The sequence below is a fragment of the Fukomys damarensis genome, unplaced genomic scaffold (assembly GCF_012274545.1).
Source record: "Fukomys damarensis isolate Sample0158 unplaced genomic scaffold, DMR_v1.0_HiC HiC_scaffold_12, whole genome shotgun sequence".
Classification (NCBI taxonomy): domain Eukaryota; kingdom Metazoa; phylum Chordata; class Mammalia; order Rodentia; family Bathyergidae; genus Fukomys; species Fukomys damarensis.
Genome location: NW_022900924.1, coordinates 46,619,778 through 46,643,162, shown reverse-complemented (window position 1 = coordinate 46,643,162; position 23,385 = coordinate 46,619,778). Strand labels below are relative to the sequence as shown.

Genomic DNA, 23,385 nt, shown 5'->3' with positions numbered 1-23,385 from the left:
CCCCAAAAAAAAAAAAAAAAAAAAAAAAAAAGAAAAACAAATCTCTCAGACTACACCGACCGTCTGTTGAGAATGGCTTTCTTCGCGACCCACCACAAATTTCCCTCTGCCGTGCGCAGGAGAAGTGCCGTTCACGGATGACCCTACAAGTGGGTCCTCTGAGAACTGGGGACAGCACTAATGCAGAGAGTCTAGGAGTCGGTTATTCCCATGTGCCTAAGGCCGACAAAAAGGTGAAAGGGCGAGTCCTGAGTGTCATTACAACTTGACTGACTTTATGAATCTGTTGTTCTCCTTTTAGGTGAAAGCTTCTCTGCTTAGAATGCCCTCACCTATACAGAGCAACAGCAGGTAGATGATAGGTGCTGGGTAGGTAGATACATACATACGTGCACAGGTACATAGACAGGTAAATTCAGACATGAAGCACGTGTAAAGACACAGTTAGGAAATGGCTCATCACCTCTAAATGAATCTCACTGAGGCTACAGCAGGGAGTGCCCGCCATGTCCTGAGTGCGTACGGAGGCCGCATGTGGAGCATCAAGTACCTCATTGCTATCCAGCTCCTTCTGTTGGTATTTATTTGTAAATTATATATTTTAATCACCTGCAGATATTTTTAAATTTAAATAAGAGTTCAACCTATATATGTATGCATGTTTATATATATATATACATATATATATATATATTACACATATACTATTTTTCATGAAACTCATTTTTAAGTTAGGTATTATTTAAAACCACCCCTAATATTTATAGGACCTAGGTCAAGTGAAGGCCCACATACCCTATATCTAGTTTTTACATTGATAAATCAAAGTAACTGTTAAATATGTTTGGTTTTGCTTCTCAAAAATTCCCCTGAGCTCCAGCCCAACAACAGCATCAGAAGGCTCAAGTAGACTCTGTGGCAATAATGTTTATGGATCCAAGAAACAGCAACACTTCCTGTAAGGCTATTGATCTGGTGGGCCTAAGGGTGAACCTCTTCCCGTGGGAGTTGCCCTTAGATAACAAAGAAGCAGCCCACATCTCACTGAAGGGGCCTACTTGGCCGGAGACCTTTGGGGTTCCAGATGCCAGCCACATGGTATGGAATGGGAAAGCGAAGACACGTGTCCCCCTGTAGTCTTTCGCATGCTGTGCTCCATGGAGGTGTTGCCAGGAGGAGGGCCGGAGTAGACTCCAACACAGGCCCTGTCTAAGAATCAAAGGAGTCATTAGTATTCTTAGGTAACTACATTAACGTGAAGGTGACCAGGGTTCAGGAGCATTGAGTAACTGCCCCCTTGCCTAAGTACTAGAACATGGTAAGGTTTCAATATGGGTGTGTGGCGGTGGGGATAAGTGAAAAATAAACAACACAACCTATTTAGTGACATGGTCTTGATACAATGAGACTTCTCTTAGTCTCTGCAGAGCTGATGTCACAGTTCCAGGCTAATGAAGTATATGGAGCTATGTGATGGATTTTTTTTCATGGGTTTTTAATGCTCTTCTTGATAGCTCATTAACTCATGACTCACACATTTATATGTGTGGTAGTGGCTTAGTGTACACATACAGACACACACTATGCTGGTTGCTGTGTATCTTGGGAATATATTTAAATATGGTTTACAGAAGTTGATGTTTAAGTCTCATTTCATTGTTTAATTTTCCCTACAGAAATTTCACATGTCATAAATCCTGCCTAATTTATGACCTGGATGCAAAACAGCATTCAACTATCATCAAACGTTACTTTTGTCACTTGCTTACATTTATTGTAAATAAAAACTTCTACCCGTCAGCAGGGATCCAAAAGAATAAAAATTACTCTGAAAGTTAAAGGAAGGCTCCAATGTAATCATTAGTGAAATTATTTCTATCATTTTCATTTCTTTCTGTCATTTCATCTGTAGACATGGCAATGTATGGACAAAAGCAGAGAAACATCTACAGGACACAAATTGGAGATGACTAATTGAATAGGCGCAGAAATAAATCTCTAACTTGCTCAATAAAGAGGAAACTTGGAGATACAACTTGGTCTAATAGAAGAACACTGACACTGTAATCAAAAGTCAGAGGGTTCAAAAAGAAAATTTACTGAACATGATATTCCCAACTCATGACTGGTGCCTTTACGCATTTTAATATGAAAAGTTTCAAACCTTAGATATGATCGATACTAACCTGCCTGCTATTCCTTTGGCCCTACTGTTAATATTCAAGTGAATAAGAATAGAAATCAAATATGAATATGAAAATGGGGAATTGCTGGCCGGGTAGGCAATGTGTTGGAGAGAGAGGCCTGGGAAATATTCGTGGTGTTATTCTCTAGATTTGGCATCACTGCATGGCAAATCCTCAAACTATAATCAGATCCAGTTATTACCAGTGAATCATTCCCTGCCCTGGCATGCCTGCCTATGGGGATGTCTTACAGAGGAGCTGGCTAATATTGTATAATAATCTCTCAGAGGAAAAGCGTGAATGATGCTTCATAGTTGACCCTTGAGTGAGTTCACAAGTACATATGACAAGGGTAAGACTGGTTTGGAGCCACTCAGAAGTTCAGCACTTTAAATTTCAAATGAACAGACTGTGTATCTAACCAAGATGCCTCTTGTATTTTTAAATTAAGAAAAGGAAAATGACTGATTAATAAACTAATGCATAAAGTCTGCTTAAATTATTTTGTAATTTTTTTACTGCAAGTATGTTCTCCTAAAAACTGTTTTTCATGAAGTTTATTGGTATATTTTTTATATACAATATGATGACTTTCATCATTGGGCGTTTGTGATTTACGTGATATATCTTGGTTCTTATTTTTTTCTCCATTGTCTTGCCCTCCCTTCAACCCCTCCACCCTTCCCTTATTTACAAAGGCTTTGTTTCTATTTTTCCCCTAATCTCATATTTATTCATTTCCCTTCTTTCCTTTCCTCTGCTGCTCCCACTTCCCCTTCCCCTTTGAGAATTTATTTTATATCTTCATCCTTTCAATAAATCTGGACAGCTATTTTAATAGAGTAAGAAAGCAAAAATTGTGACTTAAAGTTAGGTTATAGCTATTCTTAATTATCTCATGTAATTAAAAGTATATAAAATGTGAAAATGTGTTTATAGAAACAAGCAAAGACAATCAAAATAAGTGAAATGGAACCTAAACCACAGAAAAGTAGTAGATGCATTGGAAAGCATAGGAATTTTCATTATTTTTTTAATACATGAGGTTACAGAGATTAAGATATATTATTTTTATTTTATTTTGTTTTATGTCCATGGAAATATAAAGATGTGTCAGATGTTTTGCTAGACATTGTATAGGTTAGAACTAGAAAGAAGAAGTGTATCATGACATAAAAGACCACAGTGTATTGAGGTAGACATATGATCTATACGTATATTGTTTTAATGCAGTGATAAAGATGGAGATAAAACAAAGAAAGTAAAACTTAAAAATTAAAAAAGAATCCTGTTTGCTTTAAAATTAAAGCTAGCATAAATTTCTATTTTAAGTTAGTATTTCAGCAACTTGTTATATGTTACAAGACTGAGGCATGTTATAAACAACCATTGAAGTTTAAAAATGTGTCTTAAAGACATTATTTTTAAAAATAAAATATATACAAAAGAAAAAGTCAGTAAAACAAAGCTTTCGCTTATAGTTTAAGAAATATGAAGCAGAACAGTAATTTTGTCACTAGTTTCCTGATACGGATGCCTGTGACATGAAATTATTAGTCACCCAAAGAAACCAAAAGTGGCCAAGAAAAAAAAAGGATAATCTTATAATGAAACAAATTAATGAATGACAACGATAAGAAGCCTAAAATTAAGTCTATGTTCTGCTTACATCTGGACAGAGAATATCCTCCAGGGAAAAAACGGGAACTACTTGCATAAACTTGAATTCTATCTTTTCAGCAAGAGCATTCTGGGTTTTTCTTCATTCTATCCTAGTTTCTTAAAAAGGAAACTAGGCAGTTCTAGTCTTTAGTATTTAACCGATGTAGTAAAAATAAAAGAAACAAAAACCCCAAACTTGGTCAGTTCCTCTTTATTTTAGTTGTACTTAAAATACGTTTCAGATCTTTATATGATACACATAAACATTTTCTTATGAGTTACTAAATGGAAAATATGCTTTTCAAGATGCATAATTTATATGGGAGGTTATGAACCACAGATGTAGGGTACAAGCTTTAGGCTAGGTGATGGCATAAAAATCAGACCAAGGAACAAATGGGGAAATTAATATTATATCAGATTAAGCTCATCATCCATAATATCTGGACAGTAAAAAGAACCTCCTTTACTTAAATAGCACACTCTTAAGTTTCTCATTTCAATTTTAAAATATTTAATCTAAACCAAGAAAAGCCATATGGCCAAACAGGTATATCAAGAAACAGCTTTTCTGCAGGCTGACTCATAGCCAGTGGCTTAGAAACTTATGAGAAACATCAAATGTCCACCAGTTTTGATCTCTTCAATTAGGACACAGTCAAAATGGCCGCTCAGATTGCAGGCTACATGGGAAATATCTAAAGGAGAAAGACCTTTTTGTCATGTATTTCAGAGTTTCAATAACTGACAGGAATGTAGCTACACAGCTTCCCATTTTTATCCATTTATTTGTTCATGCACTTACCACCCACATGCCTTGCCTATTGACATTTTTCTCATCTGCCTGTCCTGGATCAAAGGACACATTCAGAGAGTGGGGAAAGTACACTAAGTGACAAGATTAAGAGACAAGATAGGATGAGATCTCAGGAAATGATAGTACTTTTAAGGTCAATAAAATCAAGGTTTTGTGAATAGCTGGGAACCACCGCAAAAGTCTTCACAGGAAAGTAACATGATATTAAGTATGTTATTAAAAATTTTGTGTAAAACATCGTCAGAGTCAAGAAAAGCAAGGTTGAGGCATGTAGGAGACTTCACAACACATGAGATGTGATAACCTAAAGGATGGTAGGGAAGATTAAAAAACATAAAATACTTTGCAAAGGTTATCAGCTAGGTGATATCAGTATACCTGAATCGTCTTATTAATACTTATTGTTCCACGAAAGTCCTTAGTTGGCACTGGATGAATAAACAAAGGAATAAAGCCTCACAGAGATACAATCCATGAGGTGGGTGACTAAGTACAAGGTTAAAGAGCAGACAACTCAAAGCTAAGTGGGATTCTAACATGGCAGACAAGAAATCTGGTGTCAAAACTCAACCAACATTTGCTTAGTGTTTCCTCAATATCATCAATAGTGTCATTCACTGAGCAGAAACTCAAGACACAAAGCAAATTGCCATCTGGGGGGTGGGGAATAATAATAATTATTTCAAAATGAGGCAAGTTGCCTTTGAACTTTTGGTAGAATAACTACACAGAGTTACCTAGCATGTAGTCAGATTTGGAAAAGAAGTTCAGATGTTAATCTGTGGGTCACCAATATAGAGGAGACAGATGAAATCAATAAACATGAGCTTATTCCAAGAGAAAGAGTAGACAAGTAGGAGAAAAAGGAAAAACAAGAATCCCTCTACTAAGAATATTATTCAGCAAACATCACTGTTCACAAAGATGTCAAAACTATCAATAAGCTCAAAGTCTACAAGAACAAAAAACTATAGCACATAATTTTGACAAAGTCGTGAAAGCATTTTGATAAAAAGCATCCACTGAGTAAGTAGGGGCACAAAGGAAAAGGAAGTGGATCTGAGTGGTGAATAAGAATTTGCATGAGGGCAAAGAGAACAGCCATTTGAGGACCAACAAAATGCATATCTCTTCATTGCAGTAGTTTACTGACTGTAGCAGTGAAATTGGAAGCAACAGTATGTTCAAAACTCTTAAAACTAAACACAGTAAGACCTTCAAGCATATAGCTCACATGCTGTGAAATCAACCTGTGAAAGCGCCAGAATGGATTCAGATGAGGTCTAGACCAACCAGAGGCTTAATTGAGGATGCAGGCAAAAACCTCTTATGAAAATCCTGGGAGATTGGCTAACATTAAAACATAATAAAATCCCCACTGTGAAAGTATAAAGTTCTGTTCTCAAAGCACATTATAAACAGCAGCTGCAAGGACAGCTAACTAAATATTACTGAGCAGAGGCTTAAAGAGAACTCTGGAAGATAATTCTAATCTAGACTGAGGATATCTCTGGATGTATCTTGGATAGTCTGGGTTATAATGCTTATTCTAAGCAATATACTCTACCATGATATCAATTAATTGGAGTTTATACACATAGGTAATTGGGATGGTCAACGTATTTTGTACATGAGATGCAATTTTAGGCACTATAAATCAGTCATCTCAAATAATTTGTCTCCAAATTTAAGCCAATTAGGACTAGCATCAAAATTTTCAGACCAGAAAACCAAGGATCAGAATTTAATTAACTTGATGCATCTCTCTTGGCTGCTAAGCTTGTCAGTTTTTCCAGACATCAGATGACTGCCTCGGAGAGCTTGGATTCAGAGTGTGTGAGGAAGAACTGAGAAACCAGGAAGACACAGACTGGCGATGAGAGGACGTGGACAGGGGAGGGGCAGGATGAGGAAGGGTAGCAGGATGGTAGGTAGCTTGGAGCTGTCACCTTACCACGCTAGATGTGGGCATTAAAACAGCAGCACTGGTGTCACCCAGGGACGAGTTCCAAGGCCCCTCCAGCCTGCTAAGTCAGAATCTACAATTCATAAGACTTGAGATGTGGTGATCTAAAGGGCTTTTATATAGGAAAGGGCTTAGAGCTGCGTTTTTCTTTGTTTCTGTCTCTAAGAAATGTCCAAGAGACAGATTTCAGGTGGAACTTGAGGAAAAGAAAAAAATACTCAATGATCAGAGGCGACAACATGTGTAAGTAACGTTGACTGTTGGAATGGTAAATTTTGGATTTTAACTGTTCAGGTAAAAAGCTGGACTACATTTGAGACGTTTGGCATTATGCGCCTTCACTAACCCACAGCCTCCTAAAGAAAAAGTCTTGTTTTTTTTTTTCCTCCAGTCACCTGCTCTGCAGTAATAAATAGATTAGAAGTAAACTATGGAAAGTTGCATATAATTGAAAATGTAAATAAATGAACAGTGCTAAGGAGTCAGAAGGAATCAAATATCAAAAGAAATTGATATTGAAACTTTTCTATAGCCCTGAAACTCTGTGAATGCAAAATTAATGGTGTATAGTTTTGCTGATAATTTCCTCTATGTGTAGAATACAGCTGAATCAGAAGATTTCACGCAACAACCTCCAACTTTCCAACTTTCCCAGGATCACAGTGTATGTGAAGATGACTCTACCACTGGATAAATAAAGAGTATTGTTAAGTAGCCTCTCCACCAGAAGTATTTAGCTGGCTTTGTTTGGACTATGTCATTAGTGAAATTATATATCCAACACATACATCTTATGTGACATCTCAGTATCAAGTAATACACTTAGCTGTGCCTAATGGCATAAAGCAGGGCAATAGCCACACGGCGCACAAGGACTAACATATAAGAGCACTATGTCCTAATCAAACAGTAAACTAGCCAATGGCTCAACAGAATCCCACATTCACTGTCAACCCCTATCTATATAGGGAGAAAGAATCCTATAGGAGCCTTCCAAATTCTTCTCTCAAGAGTCCTCCTGTTCAAGACACAGTAGGAGGTATTCTCTAATTCCTAATGTTATAATATTCTCTTCAGAAATAAAGAATTCTTCCCAAGGCATGATTAAATTTGACTTGTGTTAGACTTCAAATTCAAGGAGCAGGCTAAACCTTTTGTTGGTGGAGTAACAGGATCAATGGTTCAAAAGCAAAACTAAATTGTCCTATGTTTGTGATAATCATACTGCACAGAAATGGAAAAAAAAGAAAAAGTGCAAATACCAATGCCACCTATAAGAACACATGATGTGAGTAACACAGGTAAGAGAAACTCAAAGAAACCCTAAAATATCATCTCAGGCAGTATTTGAATTACAGTTTTCCTTTCTAGATCTTCTAGTGTTGCCACTAATAGAACAATTCAATTTACTTTGTCCATAATACTCAATGTGACGATTCTGACAGAATGTCAAGCCTGGTATCCAGCAAATGTTGACTTCTTCCTCCCTTGATTAATGAAGTCCTGATGGCATATTCCTGGGTCTGAAAAACCTAGACAACTGGTAATTGAGGCATGACTTGTCTCCTTACCAGCATTCCAATTCATGTCATCTTGTACTTACTGCCTTTCCACCACTTAATTTGCAACTGTGCTGAAATAAGACATTTCACATTACCTTATTCAGACATTAACCTCCAATTTTTACTCCTTACCTTTTCCTGTCCATTAAATATTCCCTTCTTTATCTTTTCTTTGCATATTATCTTCTCTTCCAGACTGTACTAGCCAATAAATTACTGTTTTCCATTAAAAAAATCTGGCTCCAAGGTTTTATTAAATCCTCTCAGTTCTGTATTCTAAACTTTATATAACAAGTCCAGAAACTAAACAAATGTAATTAAAAATACAATTTATGTTCAGTTCTATTAATAAATCTAACTACAAATGTAAAGAATATAGGAGAGAGCTAAATGTATTTGATTTTTGGTTTTTCTTGCTTTTGTTTTTGTTTTTGTGCTGGGGATTGAACACAGCACCTTCACACTGAACTGCATTTCCACTGTGTTTAGTTTTTGTTTTGAGGCAAGGTCTTGCTTAGTGGGTACATTGCCAATGCTGAGATCAAACTTGGAATCCTCCCACCTCAGCCTCCCACAGGGCTGGGATTACAGGGTGAAAATACAAATATATTTCCACACCTGGGAAGTACGCCTGGTACTTTTTTGCTATTCCACTTGATATGCATGTCAAATCTTCTGCGGGTTCATATTAACCATCTCATCAAGTCATTTTCTTATATGGGTTGTGCAGCTATCTTGGAATCCATCTATGAAGATTAACATGAAAAATCAACATCAAGAATGATAAAACTGAAAGCAGATTATCTCTGATAGTGATCCTTTTGTTCTGAAAACGAGGAAGCTAAACAAAAGATAGAAGGACTCCCCCCCAAGGTCACAAGGACTCTACCTTCTGGTCTAGTGTTATTTCTAGGACGTTGTGTTATCTTGGATTGAATCAAATATCTTCCATTTATACGTTCCTGTCAAAAGAATGCAAGGCTTCAAACCAAGCAAGGGGGAAAAAAAAAGAGGATTTCAGTATGCACAGCACTCAATGCTGCTATCAATAGCTTGAGAGTAAGAGAAAGGGGAAGAAGAAAACCACAGAGATAACAAAGGGTTGGCAGGAGGAAGCTTTTCATTAAACCCAATCAATAATGAATTCCCCCACCACTTAGAGGTTCACTAAGGAAAGTGAAGGCAGAGTAAATATACTCCCCCAGGAGTATTCAACACGAAGATGACTCCTTGGTCCAACAGTAAGCATCAGCACTAGGCGTGCGTACACTTGAAATCAATGACAGAAGTTACCCCAAAATTAAGGAACCAAAGCCAGTCAAAAGAAAAATGGGCTATTATCCAAGTTGGCTACACCACCGACCTTCTCTCAATTTCTGGAGCAAAGACATGAATTAATATAAAGATGTTACTGCTTTACCATCACCATGAAAACTGCCCCTTCATAGTGATCACTTGGTTGGTGAACAGGAAAGGTGTGATTGCTATTAAGCCAAGAATAGATTAAATGAAACCACAGTGACCATTAGGAGTTGGGTTGGGGAGTAAGAGAAGCCGTGGTCTTCTAAGCATTTATCGAATAGCTATATATCAAATGAAAATGGATTCATAAAATTTCCATGTTTTAATATCAAACAAAGAGAAATTAATATTAGCTAAAAGTAAATATTAGGTAATTAATATTAGCTAACATGTCTTGCTCAGCATTTTCACATTTGTGCGGAAATTCCCATAAAGCCTGACCAGTGCTGATACCACTATGAGCATATGAGTCACCAATAGGATTAATTTTGTTCTGATAAGGTATTTCTGACCACCTATATGTAGAAAACATCAAAATGACACAGTCCTTAACATCCAGACACCCACACTCCAGGGGCAGAGACAGACACATACATAGTATCATAGGACAAGACAGAACTGAAGACAACACAGGTACAAAGCCCAAGGCAGGCAGGAGGATCTGAGAAGAGACAAGCTGAACTGTGCTTTAAATAATAGTCAGGACTACAGCATGGTGGAAAAAATGAGAGCTCTTGCCTAGTAAATGAAGAATAAGTGTGGAGGTTAATAGCACCCATCATGAAAGAAGAAAGCGACAACTATAAACTGAAGATTCGAGATGAGCTGATGCAGTAAATATTCTATGAGTGTCAAGAAGGTCAGGATTGCCCAGAGAGCAGTGGCAAGCCACAGAAAAAGTACCTTGATTGTCCAGGGCATTCCCAGCCATGATACAGTAATAAAAATGTACGTTCTCACCCAGGCCTTATCCCATGTGAGCTCCTTTAAAAGACAAGTCATTACTACTTTTTAAAATTACTGAATTATTATTTTACTAAACAATGGACAATAAAGGAGAAACTGTCTAAAACAACACAGGAAAACTACAACTTTTGCCAGTCAACAAGTCTTAATTATATGTGACCTTGTAGGAAAAGGACAGGCACTTTCTCATTGGCCAGTTCCCAAGCACATGACACATATGTACTCAATAGGTGTCTGGCAATATAACTTGAGGAGAGCAATTTATAAGCAGCTAACTACATTTATATTACTCAAGACTCTTAACAGGTAGATATATCTTACCATTATTGTTGGACAATGTCCCACAAGGAGGCAGAAATAATGTAGCAGTGAGGCATAGACTTATGGTAAATTTCAGTCCTTTTTATGACCTATCTTACCCACTGTGATTATCCAATCACCTCTAGAGTGAGCTCTGATATTTTCCAATTCAAATGCACAAGCACTTTCAGTCATGTACCCTACTAGGTACTTCTCTCAAAGCTGATGTTACAAATACTCATCCTCCAGGTCATGATACATAACAGCCAAGAGAGAGAATTTCTAATCCAAGTGTCACTGTCAACAAGATTTTTAAATCGTAATTTCAACACTTTCTTGGATTCAAATAACAAAACCAGGTGCACCAAGCATACTTTTCTGCAGAACTCACAGGTGCGCCCATTACTCAAAAGGAACTAACTTTACACTGAATGAGGTCGCTTAGCATGAAGAAGCCAGCACACGGGACAACAGCTCAGGGCAACGAAGAAGTGTTAGGACCAAGGGGCCTCAATTTTCACCAGGCTAGAAATGAACTGAAAGACACAGGCTCCTAAGAAAGATGGTAGTCCCACTGGCAGAAGCATAGAATGAATGAGATTCACCAGCATCTGGATGTAGTTTGAAGGTGTCCCCAAAAGATTCATGTGTTGGAGACCTAGTCCCAGCTAGGAAATGTGAGAAATAACAGGTGCTTCAAGAGGTGGATCTCGGTGAGAGACGATTAGAGATGCTGCCCTTGGGAGGGATTAACATAGTTCCCATGGGATCTTTGGTAGATTCCTCAAGAAGCCATGTTAGAAAACATGGCAAGGCTGGTCATTTGAGAGATGCAGATGAAAACAACACTGAGATTCCACCTCACCCCACAAAGAATGGTTGCTATTAAGAAATCAAAGAATAACAAATGTTGGTAGGATTGTGGGGAGAAAGGAACCCTTCTCCATTGTTGGTGGGAATGCAGACTGGTGCAACTACTGTGGAAATCAATATGGAGACACCTCAAAGAGTGGGACTTGAGGTTCCATTTGACCCAGCCATCCTTCTGCTGGGTATCTTTCCAAAAGAATTAAAAGAATCATACCACAGTGATATATGTGCACCAATCTTTACAGCAGCATAGTTTGTAATAGCTAAAACTTGGAAACAGCCCATTTGCCCATTGGCTGGAGACGGGATAAAGAAGATGTGTTTTTTTCTATAAAATGGAATGCTATTCATCCATAAAGAATGAGAAATTAGATTCATTCATAGGAAAATGGATACATATTGAGGCCATATTCTTAAGTGAAACAAGTAAGACACACATGTGTAAATACCAAATAGTTTCTCTGGTATGAAAACCTATAATTGTAAATAAGATCCTAAAAGTATACTTGACAATGCGAAACAGGAAGGAAGGGGCTAATGGTGTAGGGAAAGTGGGAGGGGTAGGGGAAAGGTAATAAGGGAAAAGAAAAACATATATGAGAAAATGAAAAAATGGAAATGAAGTGTTTGTAAAGGGGGAGGGGAGGAGAGGGTGAAGGGAGGGCAGGGACAAGGGGAAAAAATGAGAACCAAGACCTGTCATGTAAAGGTGCAAGAGCCCAATGATGAATGTAACTGTACCGTATACCTAAAATGTACCAACAAACTCAATGAGAGAAAAAGAAAAAAGAAAGCATGGCAAGGCTGACTCTCCTAGCTCTCCGGCTTCCTGTCCCATCATGTGAGCCCTTTCACACACACTCTCGCTAAGATGCCATCTTCTTTGAGACCCAGCTAAAGGGGCCTTCATAAGGCACTGGCCATATTCCTGAACCACCAGAATTGAGAGCTAACTAAATGTCATTTCTTTACAAACCATGCAATAAAGCAGACTAACAACTCTAACTCAACATGTCATAGAAAATACAGCTCAGAGGGAATTTTGTAGAGATACCAGGTGAAGAATGATTTCAAAACAAATTTCTTCACAATATTTTTCATGACCAGTGGGTGGTCAGGGAGACATAGATAGACTTTTTGATAAAAGCAGAGCTGCAGAATGTGGACTCAGCCTAGTCACATGGCTGCCAGCTCTTCCCTGAGCAAAAGCTGCAGGGCAAAAAGGCCCAGAACCTTCCAGGAAAAGACATGTGGGGTAAAGAGGGAATCAGGAAACCACTCTGGTTTTCTAAAAGGAAAGTAAATCCCTCTTACAAGAAGAGGACTGCAGCAGGTGCTCCTGTTTCTATAAACACGATCTCCTTTCCTAGGACTCTGAGCTTCTGGACCGTCATCGCAAGTTCCGTTCTACACATTGAGTACCAAAATCCACCGCAGGCCTCTTTGGAAGCAAGAAATCTTGTCAGCAAAAACAGCTTACCTGGGTCCACGGTGTGAAGTTGAGTTTCCTTAGAAAGCAAGATTGTCTTTCTTTTTATGGTTGTTTTCTCCTTTTAGTTACTCAGATGTGGATAAGCCTTCTCTGCTCCTGCCTTTTGGGGTAATTTTGGATGGCTGTCCTGTCTTGATAGAGCATCGTACAGGAAGTGGATACTATGTGGATAGCACCCCTAGAGAGATTTCTCTGAAAATGGAATCAACATCTTATCTAAACTGAGGATTGGAGTATGGAACCCTGACTTGATGTACATAGTTAAATTTTGCCCCTGGCTCTTAATAGTGTGAGTAGTATAATCTGATTTGAGAACACTACAAATGTGACCTGATTCATCTTTTGAATTCCAAAATTAAAAACACCATTGAAGTCATGAATGCCATAAAAAAGATCTCTTCTGGAAAGTATCAATTTTTTCTCTTTATAATAACTTATGTAAGCTCGCAGTTTTTCTCTCGTGAATCTTTTTCACACTTCATTTCAGTCCCCTGTTTGACCTTAGTTTTTTTAAAAGACCTAAAGCACTGCAACACTTTGGATATCATTCCTAATACACAAAGGGAATTGAGACAAGAAAAAGAAAGACTGATATTTTAGACAAAGATATCTTTGTTAGCACATTAGAGGTAATTAAACCACTACAAGTAATTAAGAACATCCAAAATAGCACACTAGGAAAATAAGTATCATTCTTCCTGTTTGGGTAAGAGGTGGGGAACACGTTTGTGCTTTACAACTGCTGTCATGAGTATTCTCCTGAGGTGGAGGATAGCTAGAGTTAATGGCTTTCCAACTAAAAATTCCTTAGATACCCTTCTCCTTTTCAAAAAGTAAGCAGCGGTCCATATCCAGTGTTGGTCGAGAGGAGATAAAGCCAGATTAGGAAAAACCAACGTAAATTTAAATTAAGAACGTAACGGTAGCTACTCCTATGAAATTGGAAGTCTCCAGCTTGCAGAACTTCAGTATAGTTATAGGAGAGGTGGAGATAGATAGGAGCAGACCTCTCTCCCCCTGTGGCTTGCTATATGAGGGACTATGCCACTTGCTCATTCATTCCGCAAAACTGAAGAACTGCAGTAAACAGACAACACAGCAGGCACTTGGAATCTAGAGCTGACCAGAGCACAGGTTCCGTCCTTACAAATGCACATGTCTGTCAACGAGAGGAAGCATGTCAACATACACAAGATGCGGCTCCATGTGGCGATGCATTAAAGATTCAGCAACAAATGAACAAGAAGATACTGTGGAATGAACGCACGTGTCCCCCTTCCTCCATGGGAATCCTAATCCCCGAAATGTTGGTATCAGGAGGCAAGGCTCTGGGGAAGTGAGTCCTTCTGAATGGGAGACCTTGGAGAGCTCCCTGTCCCCCTCTGCCAAGTGAGAGAGAACAAGAACTCAAGAACCATGCCTCTAGGAGCCAGGAATCAGGTCCTCAACAGACACAGTCTGTGCTTTGATCTCAGACTTCCCAGCATCAGGAGCTGTGAGATAGAAATGTCTCTTGTTCAATCTCCCTGTTTCATGGCATTTTGTTACAGCAGCCTGAATGGACTAAGACAGAAGTTATAATTAAAAATAGTATGCACAGCTTGGAGGCATCAATAATGTATTCCTAAAGGCATTAAAGAATAGAATGATTACTTTCGGGTGAAGGGCCACAGGTATGAAAGGAGAGGACTTGAACAGATAGTGGCTCCCAGGCCTGATGGCACATTAGAATAACCGAGGGTAACATTGAGCGTGGCCAGAAACAGAAATCTAGGAGACACGTAACCACTACTCAGTAATTAAACGACCAAGAGTAGGCATGCAAATGACAAGGACTTTATAAAGTTTGTCTTTAAAGTCATTTGACGATGCAAAGACCAATGAACTTGGCCCAAACTCACCCATGAAATCATCTAAGTACCACACGTGGGAGAGCCAGTTTAGAACATGGTGCTCAGGACTATTACGTGATAACTATTTTATCAGTTTTGAAAGGCTGGGGAAAACTGACATTTCCCACTTTCTTTAATATCTGTCTCTGTCTCTCTATGACACATACTTGCTAACAGGGTTGTCCTTACAAGGTAGCGGCACTTACAGGATGGAGAAGGATAAATATTCTTTTGATTTTTCTTCAGTACTGGGGAGTGAACTCAGTGGCTCCCATATGCAGGACAAGAACTTTATCACTAAGCCACCTCTTCAGCCCTTTTAAAAATTTTTAAATTTTGAGACAGGGTCTCACTAAGTAGCCTAGGCTGGGTGCAAATTTTTCCTGCTGCCTTAGCTTCCTGGCTACTTGGGATTACAGGATTCCTTAGCCAGCAGTTCTCAAACATCTGGTCTTGAGATCTTTTTTACACTTCTAGAAATTACTGAGGGCCCCAAAGAGCTTTTCATATGTGTGCACAAAGATCTCGATATTTACTGTATTTAAAAACTACAATAAAATTTTCAAATACTTATTTAAAAATAAAAGCAATAAGCCTACTAAATGTTAACATAACATTTTCATGAAGCATAACTATATTTTCAAAGAAAGTAAAGCATCTAGCTTATCGGCATGTTTGCAAATCTCATGTCTGGCTTAAAAAGACAGCTGGATTCTTAAACCCGCTTCTCATTCAATCTCTTGTCATACATTGTTGTAGTTAAAAGAACGTACGATAACCTGGTCTCACAGAGAAATGCGATTGAAAAGAGGGTGAATCAGTGATTGTGGATCTACCACACCGTTTCTGGAAAACTCCAGTGGACACTTACAACAAGGTGGTTTTCTTAAAAAGGCAAAGCATTAGTATTATTAGGAAATATTTTCATGAAAATAATTTTAGCTATGGAGATTCAAGGAAAGAAGATGCCCAGGGCCTCTGCACCCACTTTGAGAACCGCCAACCCAGACTCCTCCCCAGCCTCTTCCTGTTTCTTGGCTCACAGGATCGCTCCCTGGGTCTCCGTTCTCTGCAAAGCCAGGATCCCCTGAAAGTTGCAAATCACACTGAATCGCCACCCACTGATGAACTTGCTTGGATGCTAGTTTAAAACCTGGAATTTTCCCTTGAGTTTTCGGAGCCTCCACACCACAGCCTTCTCTGTGCTTTCCAATAATACCCGTGCTCCTCTCTCCGGTTCTCACTGCCCCAGTCCACAACAGTCCCTTCCAAAGCACCAAGCTCCCTCTCAAGGCAAACTGCACACCAGTTGTTCTCCTCTGCCTTAACCGTTCTTCAACTCCTCATGGTGCATCTCAACCTTCAGAGTTCAGCTTAAATTATTCCTCCTCAGAGATGAATTTCCTGACCAAATGCTTAGAGAGGAATCTTCATTTCACAAATCAGCAACTGGGGCTCAAGTAGATTCAGAAACCTGCCTAGTGCTCTTACAAATAATGTACCCAGAAATAAAATTCAGGACCCCTCCAACGTCCACATACTTAATTGTTCTACTATAGCATCACTTAATCAATACCTTAAAAATAAATTAAATGAAAAACTCATAACCCTATAGAATTCTCTGGAATTTGGTATTGACCTCTTTATATTTAAAAACATCAAAAAAAAAAAAAAACTGAAGCAATTGTTTACCTTCAGAGTCAAAATATCTGCCTCTCTGGATCCCAGGCTCCCCGTGGATCCTTCAGTGCCCCCAAGTGGCACTGCTTGATATCTCTGGAGCTCCTGGCATGCAGGGAGGATTACCCCAGCCTGGAGCCAGGGCTTAGCCCAGAACATCACCGTGAGGGCTTCTTCAGTACCTAGGGGAAGACGTTCACAGCTTCTCCACCTCACTCCTTCTTCTGAGGTCTCTTCTACCTCACACGTAGAGCAAAGAAATCACACAACCACGTTCTACATATCTTGATTTCTTCACAACACTGCTCCCAACAATAGCTTTCTACCTTCAACATTAAACTGAGTTATTTAGATTCAGGGCCCTTTGCTTAATGTGCTGAAAGATAAAGACCAATAATGTACAGTGTGGGACCCGGGGTCATGTGACAGCTAAGTCACTTTCAGATTAAATGAACCCAAACAAGTTTCCCTGGTACTTGGAGGGCTGTTTTTCTCAGTTCTAAAATGAGGCTATCTACCTCAGGGGATTGCTGCAAAGGAAAAAAAAAGGGTAAAAGTTGTGAAGAAACTCAGTAAATCCCAAAGTAATACAGTTAAGTTCGTGGTTATTATTTTATCTGGTTCACTGACAGACACTTGAATCTAAGGCTCCGCCTGTTACACAATGCTGGGTGCATCGTGAACCATGGTGCAGCTTTATTTGGATAAGAAAAACTCAGTCCATGGGTGAGCCATTAGCTAAAAGTCAAAATGTACTACATTACATGTGCCCCATATGTCTAACAAGGCTGTTTTTTGAGAGTCCTGACAAATATATAGAAATTATAAAACTCAAAGTCAGTAACAAACATATTATGAGGGGCACAAACATACATCACGATGAAGCAATAGGTGAGAGAAAAAAAACCATAAATTTCCCAAACCAAATCCACACTGTAATAACCAGGGACAAACGGCTGTCACCAAGGGTAAGAGCAAGGCGGTGCTATACTAATAAGTCCGTAACTTTTAAAAATGCAGCTTTCTGAAACAAAACTTCTATTTCTACAGATTTTTCAAAAACATTCCTACTTCTTTTGTTAAATGAAAGCACTGCTAAACTTCCTGCAAATTGTTTTTTTTTTTCTGATTCTATTCAAGAATATCAATTTCATTAAAGCTTTAATGACCCAATCCTGAGTTATGGCTGGATGAGATCTCTGGGGGTAAAAAGAAATCAAGAGATCACAGTACCTGCTATTTTAAAGTGTTCTTACAAAGGAAACATAATTTGTTGATGAAAATGCACTGCTACAGAGAAAATAGGATTTAAAAAAAAAAACATATACAAGAATCAGTTTAAACCCTAGGGTGGGTTTCTGCAAAGTAAACTTGTTTGTTTGTTTTTTTAACACATGAAGACAAGTATCATTTAATTAGGTTGAATTTTGTATTCAGACATGAGTCATACATTTAAAAGGAAAAATACAGAGTACTTGCTATAAAATAGCACCTGTCATATGAATTTATTCTTGATCTAGATATTGACCAAAATATTTCAATTTATAAAAATCAAATTTATGTGCCATAGATCACATGATTACGCATTCTTTCATCTTTGCTGTCATCTTTCTTCTTGAAGATTCTATTTTCCATGGAGTTTTCTTCTTTCATTTGAAAGAACATGGTTGATAGTAAAATGCTGAATGAATATACTATTAAATGCTACACACCCACCAAAGTAGGTAAAATTCTGAAATATTATAAATAACACAGTTGGACAAGAAGAAAAATGAAGATATAAGAAAATCAGGCAAAATGAAAATTAATAAAATTTGGTGGAATTACAACCACTTCTTTGATTTAATCAGAATTAGAATTATACTACATCATTTTTTAAATGAAAAGGGATATATAAAACAAAATGCTTACATTTTGAAATTTTTGTGGTGGTTTCTGGTGAGGAATTATTTTTCCTCATTGACTTTGTTCAACATTTTGGCTTAAGGGAAGAAAGTAAATTATAGGCCAAAAAATAATAAGTACACTAAAATCACTTAAAATACATGGATTGAAGCTTGTCTCGTTATTCTGTACCTGTCTGAGAAATCAGGGTGACCTCCAAGGATCACAGCCAGACAGTCAGAGATTCTACACATGCTCTGCCTTCTTCACCGGAAAAGCTACCCATTACCTGCTTTACCTCCTGAGTCAGAACATGTGTCACTGTGGAATCAACCATCTCTACACGTGCTTCTCTTCAAAAACAAAGCAAACGCCGGATGTGAATAGCCTACGTCATTCATCTCGATGCACTAAAAGTGTGCTTGCGGCAAATTAAGTGACATCAACATTTAAGCAAATATTCTAGAAAGTCTGGCTGACACAGGTATTTCATACATAAAGAATGATTCCAATAATGACCATGGGGATGTTCCTTTCTTTATTAAAGGCTTTTCCATGGTTCAGTGACCTCAGCCAAATTGCGGGTTCAAAGTCTCCAACTTTTCATTTTCAACGAGCTGCAGCCCACACAGTGCCGAAGGGGCTCACTACCCCCAGGCTGCCTGTATGACTTCGTTAGCAAATTTACTGAGACAATGCATGCTAGCTATGTGCAGTTGTCACAGCACTCCAGTCCCCTTTCTTAGCCCACACCTCTCTCTTCTACAGGTTACTTACTGTACTCTACGCTCTGTTCGGATTATACTATAATATTGATAGTGATAATACTAATGCCAACCCTTGATGGTGGAAGAAAACAAAAACCCACACAGTTATTTCCATCTTTTGGCACAGGACACTCACTTCTTAACACTACTTGTTTTCTGCACCATGTTGTAAAGAGGACAGACAAATAACCATTACCACCATCACCATCATCATCAAATGAATGCAGTTCTGGATTCAATTTTGCTACAGTCTAGCTGTGTAACTTCAAATAAACCACTAAGTGACCCTAGAATTTCTCACCTAGAAAGGTCATGGTTTTGCGGCACAGTTGCAGGGGGCACCATCACACCGTGCTGGAGGGACAGGACTTCCTCTGATGCACTCACTAGTTCTGCACGTACATGGTGTGGAGTCCTGCCACATTTCCATTCTGTATCTCTATGATAGTTTTAGCGTGCTCACTGTGTTTATAAAGTTTCAGAATTATGCGCATCCGAACTTGGAAAGAGCTAAGAGATAGATAGGGAGACAGTGTCAACCCTGAAATCGGTAACACAACCACAACCTGACCCATGAAATACTTGGGTTACACTGTCTCAGCCTCACCTCCCAGAAAGTCTGCACAATGGAAGATGTCTTCCAATGACAGAAATTCAAATGGAGATTCTTTATCAGAGCAAGGTCTTCCATTTCACCACTCTGCCATTTGCGACTGTTTGTGCTTCACAAAGATATAGCTTAGAAAGTCTCGAGCAACTTCCAATCCACTAAAGAATCCTCTGTGAAACTGAGATGTATAGGGTGCTATCTCACCTTATATTGGCTCATCCCATACTATGTGAATCGTGGTTGCCGACAGTAAATCAAGAGATAAATTATTCGCCTTTGTCTGTGATGATAATAGCACACTATCATCTTAGAAAGCTTTTCTGCACCCCACACTCGCACTTTTCTATTCTGTGCTTCAGAACAAATCCCGGGCCATGGTGTACAAATACATTCAGGTTGTCTTTGCACTGGGAATGTCTCAACAGTTCCTGCCATTTCTGCCAAATTGTTACTGTGACATCTTAGCTCAAGGAAGCCACCAGTCAGCATTCTCTCTGTCACGATGAACACTAAGTAGACAAAGAAAAATAGAAACAGACTAAATAAACCCTGAATAAACAATAAATTTAGAAAGTCTCTATTTTCTAATGAGATGTTAAGGAAACGGCCACAGGATGTAACTCCCACAGTCTTTCTTTTCCAAGCAAAATTAAGTCATGCAATTTGTTCATCAGAAAATCAACTTTAATAAAGATCAAGTGAGTTTAAACTTATCCATTCACAAATATAATCCACAGATAGTACTCATTACCTAGCTTTTAGCTAAGGAGGCTTAGTAGGACCAACTGATAAACACCACATAATCATCTCAGTCAGATGCAGTGATGGACTTTGGGGACTGAGATGCAAGAGTTGCATTATGTTCAGAGCCTTCAAGTTCCAAGTAGACCACAGAAGCCCTGAGAGAAGATTTCCAAATGATCTTTGCCCAACAAAACAAGAGATTTTATTTTCCCCTAGCATGAATTATTTAATATGCAGAGGTAACGCTAGTTTTTGCATCAGTCTTTATTTTAGAAAATGTTCAGGCTACCTTAACTGGATGCAAAGTAACAGAAACTTTTGAGCTCCTGCCTTGGGATCACAAATATTTTGTTTACTCCTGCCATTTACTACTGTATTGCCCCCACAGAATAGTCAAATGAGCCCACTGATGTCAGGAGTGACTAATGGCATGAAAGTCCAATGGGAAATAAACTAAGGTAACTTCTTTACAAATCTTAACTGCAAATTCCTCAGCTAACTCTGAGCTCCTCTTGAAGTGGAAACCCAAGAGAACACCAAAGAGGCTAACCTAAGCTAGACAACTGACCACAGAGCATTCCCCATTCAGGCACTGTTTCCTTTCAGTTGTCTGCAGGAAGGTAAAGTATCTGCAAGTTGCCATTCACCCCGCAGCTACACCTCCAGGATCAATGGTTTGGTGGAAGCACAAACCTTGCCACTTGTTTTCAATCTCCCAACCTAGGACACTGGCCTGGATAGAGGAGCAATCATCACACTGAAACTCAAGACATCCAATATTTCTTTTTAAATAAAGATACATCGAAGAGTAATCACTGGAAGTGTAGGGCTGCTAAAGAGAATCAGCTTCCAAAAGGCTATGCCATGAAAATCTCCAAGAAATCTCAAGTTTTCTTTACACTCTGAAGCCAAACTGAGGATTCTATCATGTTCACTTAGTGTCTTAAAAATGTGAGTGTGCAGGGGATGGCAATGAGATAGGAAAGTTTATAAGCAGAGCCCTTGGAAACCACCAGTGTTTGAAAGAAGAGAACAGGAAAAGAATGTGTAACAGGAAATAGGAGGGTGTGTGAAAAATGGAGGGGTAAGAAATTGATTGGGATTCTTGAAAGATCAGTACCATGTGTTGCTGGAGGAAATTAAAAAATGAGAATAAATGAGAAAATGAGATTAAATTCATCTGATGTCTACTAAGTGTCTACTAAATGTCATGTGTTAGGAGAGATATAGGGAAAAGCTTTACTCTGGTCCTCAGTAGGCAGTTTAAGCACTCGATGGATGGATGGATGGATGGATAGATGGATGGGTGGGTGGGTGGGTGGATGGGTGGATGGATGGATGGATGAGTGGAAGAATAAAGGAAGGAATGAAATAATTACTGACCTCAAGGGATTCTAGGGGCTAAAAGAAATTGTGTGCACCCATACACGTGACTCTCATCCTAATCAAAGTGTGGGCTGATGGGAGCAGAAAGTGTTTTCTTTATTACGGGACAAGAAGCTATTAACAGAGTGGTTGAACGATGCCTGGAAATGAGGGACGAGCAGGGGCCAGAATGGAAGAAATTCCAGTTCCCTTCCCTGAGCTGGGAGTCCAGGTGCTTTAAGGAAGGGAAGAAGGGATATCCACCTCTGGGGAGTCCACTGTCCGGGCTTCTACTGACCTGGTCTCCTCCTCACCGGCCTCTTGCGGCCGCTGCAGAAGCGTACCTTGCTGAACACCCCGAGAACATGCCTCTCGCACAGGGAGCGCCCGTCTTTGCTGGGGCTGGAGCGGCGCTTGGAGGCCGACACCCGGTCGCTGTTGGACTCCCTCGCCTGTCGCTTCTGCCGGATCAGGGAGCTGGCTATTGCCGCAGCCATCGCTTAGCGCGGGCCCCAGGCCCCCGGCTCCCCCGGGTGAGGGCAGGACTTCGGCGGCTGGGAGGGAAGGGGCCGGAGCGGAGAGGCAGTGCTGATAACCTCTGAGGAGGCTGCAATACGGAAAACCCGGAGCCCACAAGGTTAGTCAGAGTCTGGGCAGTGGCAATGAAACGTGTGAGAATCCAGATGTAAACTTGCCCCACCGCTGGTGGGGCGGGCGGGGCGGTCCCAGGCCCTCCTGCGAAGTAGACGTTTGCGCCCCAAACTTGCACCCCAAGGCGATCCGAGTCCAGGGGGCGGTGGGAAGTTTGGTCACAATGCGTTCGAGGTACCAAGTGCAAGAGGAAAGACAATGTCCAAAACAGCGAGCTGTGCCCCGGGTGGAGAGGCACAAGCGTAGCCAGGTGTCCAAAGTATAGCTACACATCCACACATAGAAAACCCGTTTACAAAGCAGAGTCTGTTCACCGAGGCGGGCAGCGTACCCTCCGGTGGAAAATACTAAAAAGTGAATAAAACGTTCCTTTAGAAACGAAACACCAACCGCCAGAGAGAGGAGAGGAAGGCAGCAATTAAACTCCCTGCGGCCCGCGGTTCTGGAGCTTAGGAGGTCCGTCTGGGCTGGGGCTGGGTAAGGTCTACTGAAGGCATCGAGCCGGCTGCGGTTCCCCCGGGTCCTGCCGCCCGGGTTCTGGAATCCGAGAGGCGCCAAGTGGGAGCTCGCCGGATTTCGGCCAGGGGCGCAGGGCGCCTGCAGCTGTTTCCAGCTGCGGCGAGCGCGGCTCTCCTCCAGCAGCCCTGCAAAGAGAGCGGGAGGCGGGAG

General features: G+C 39.9%; 1 protein-coding gene across 3 annotated transcripts in view; it reads right to left on the bottom strand.

The window, feature by feature from the left end:
- The window catches only part of Fgf12 (fibroblast growth factor 12), a 533,750-nt gene that overhangs the window by 231,978 nt on the left and 278,387 nt on the right, over positions 1-23,385 (bottom strand). Inside the window, exon 1 of one of the 3 annotated variants that reach the window (XM_010624097.2) lies at positions 22,364-23,379. The exons of the other annotated variants lie outside the window; for them this stretch is intronic. Within the exon in view, the coding sequence (XP_010622399.1) occupies positions 22,364-22,562 (199 nt within the window). The 5' untranslated portion in view covers positions 22,563-23,379. Of the gene's footprint in view, positions 1-22,363; positions 23,380-23,385 lie in introns of those variants that run through there. 3 annotated transcript variants of the gene reach the window in all.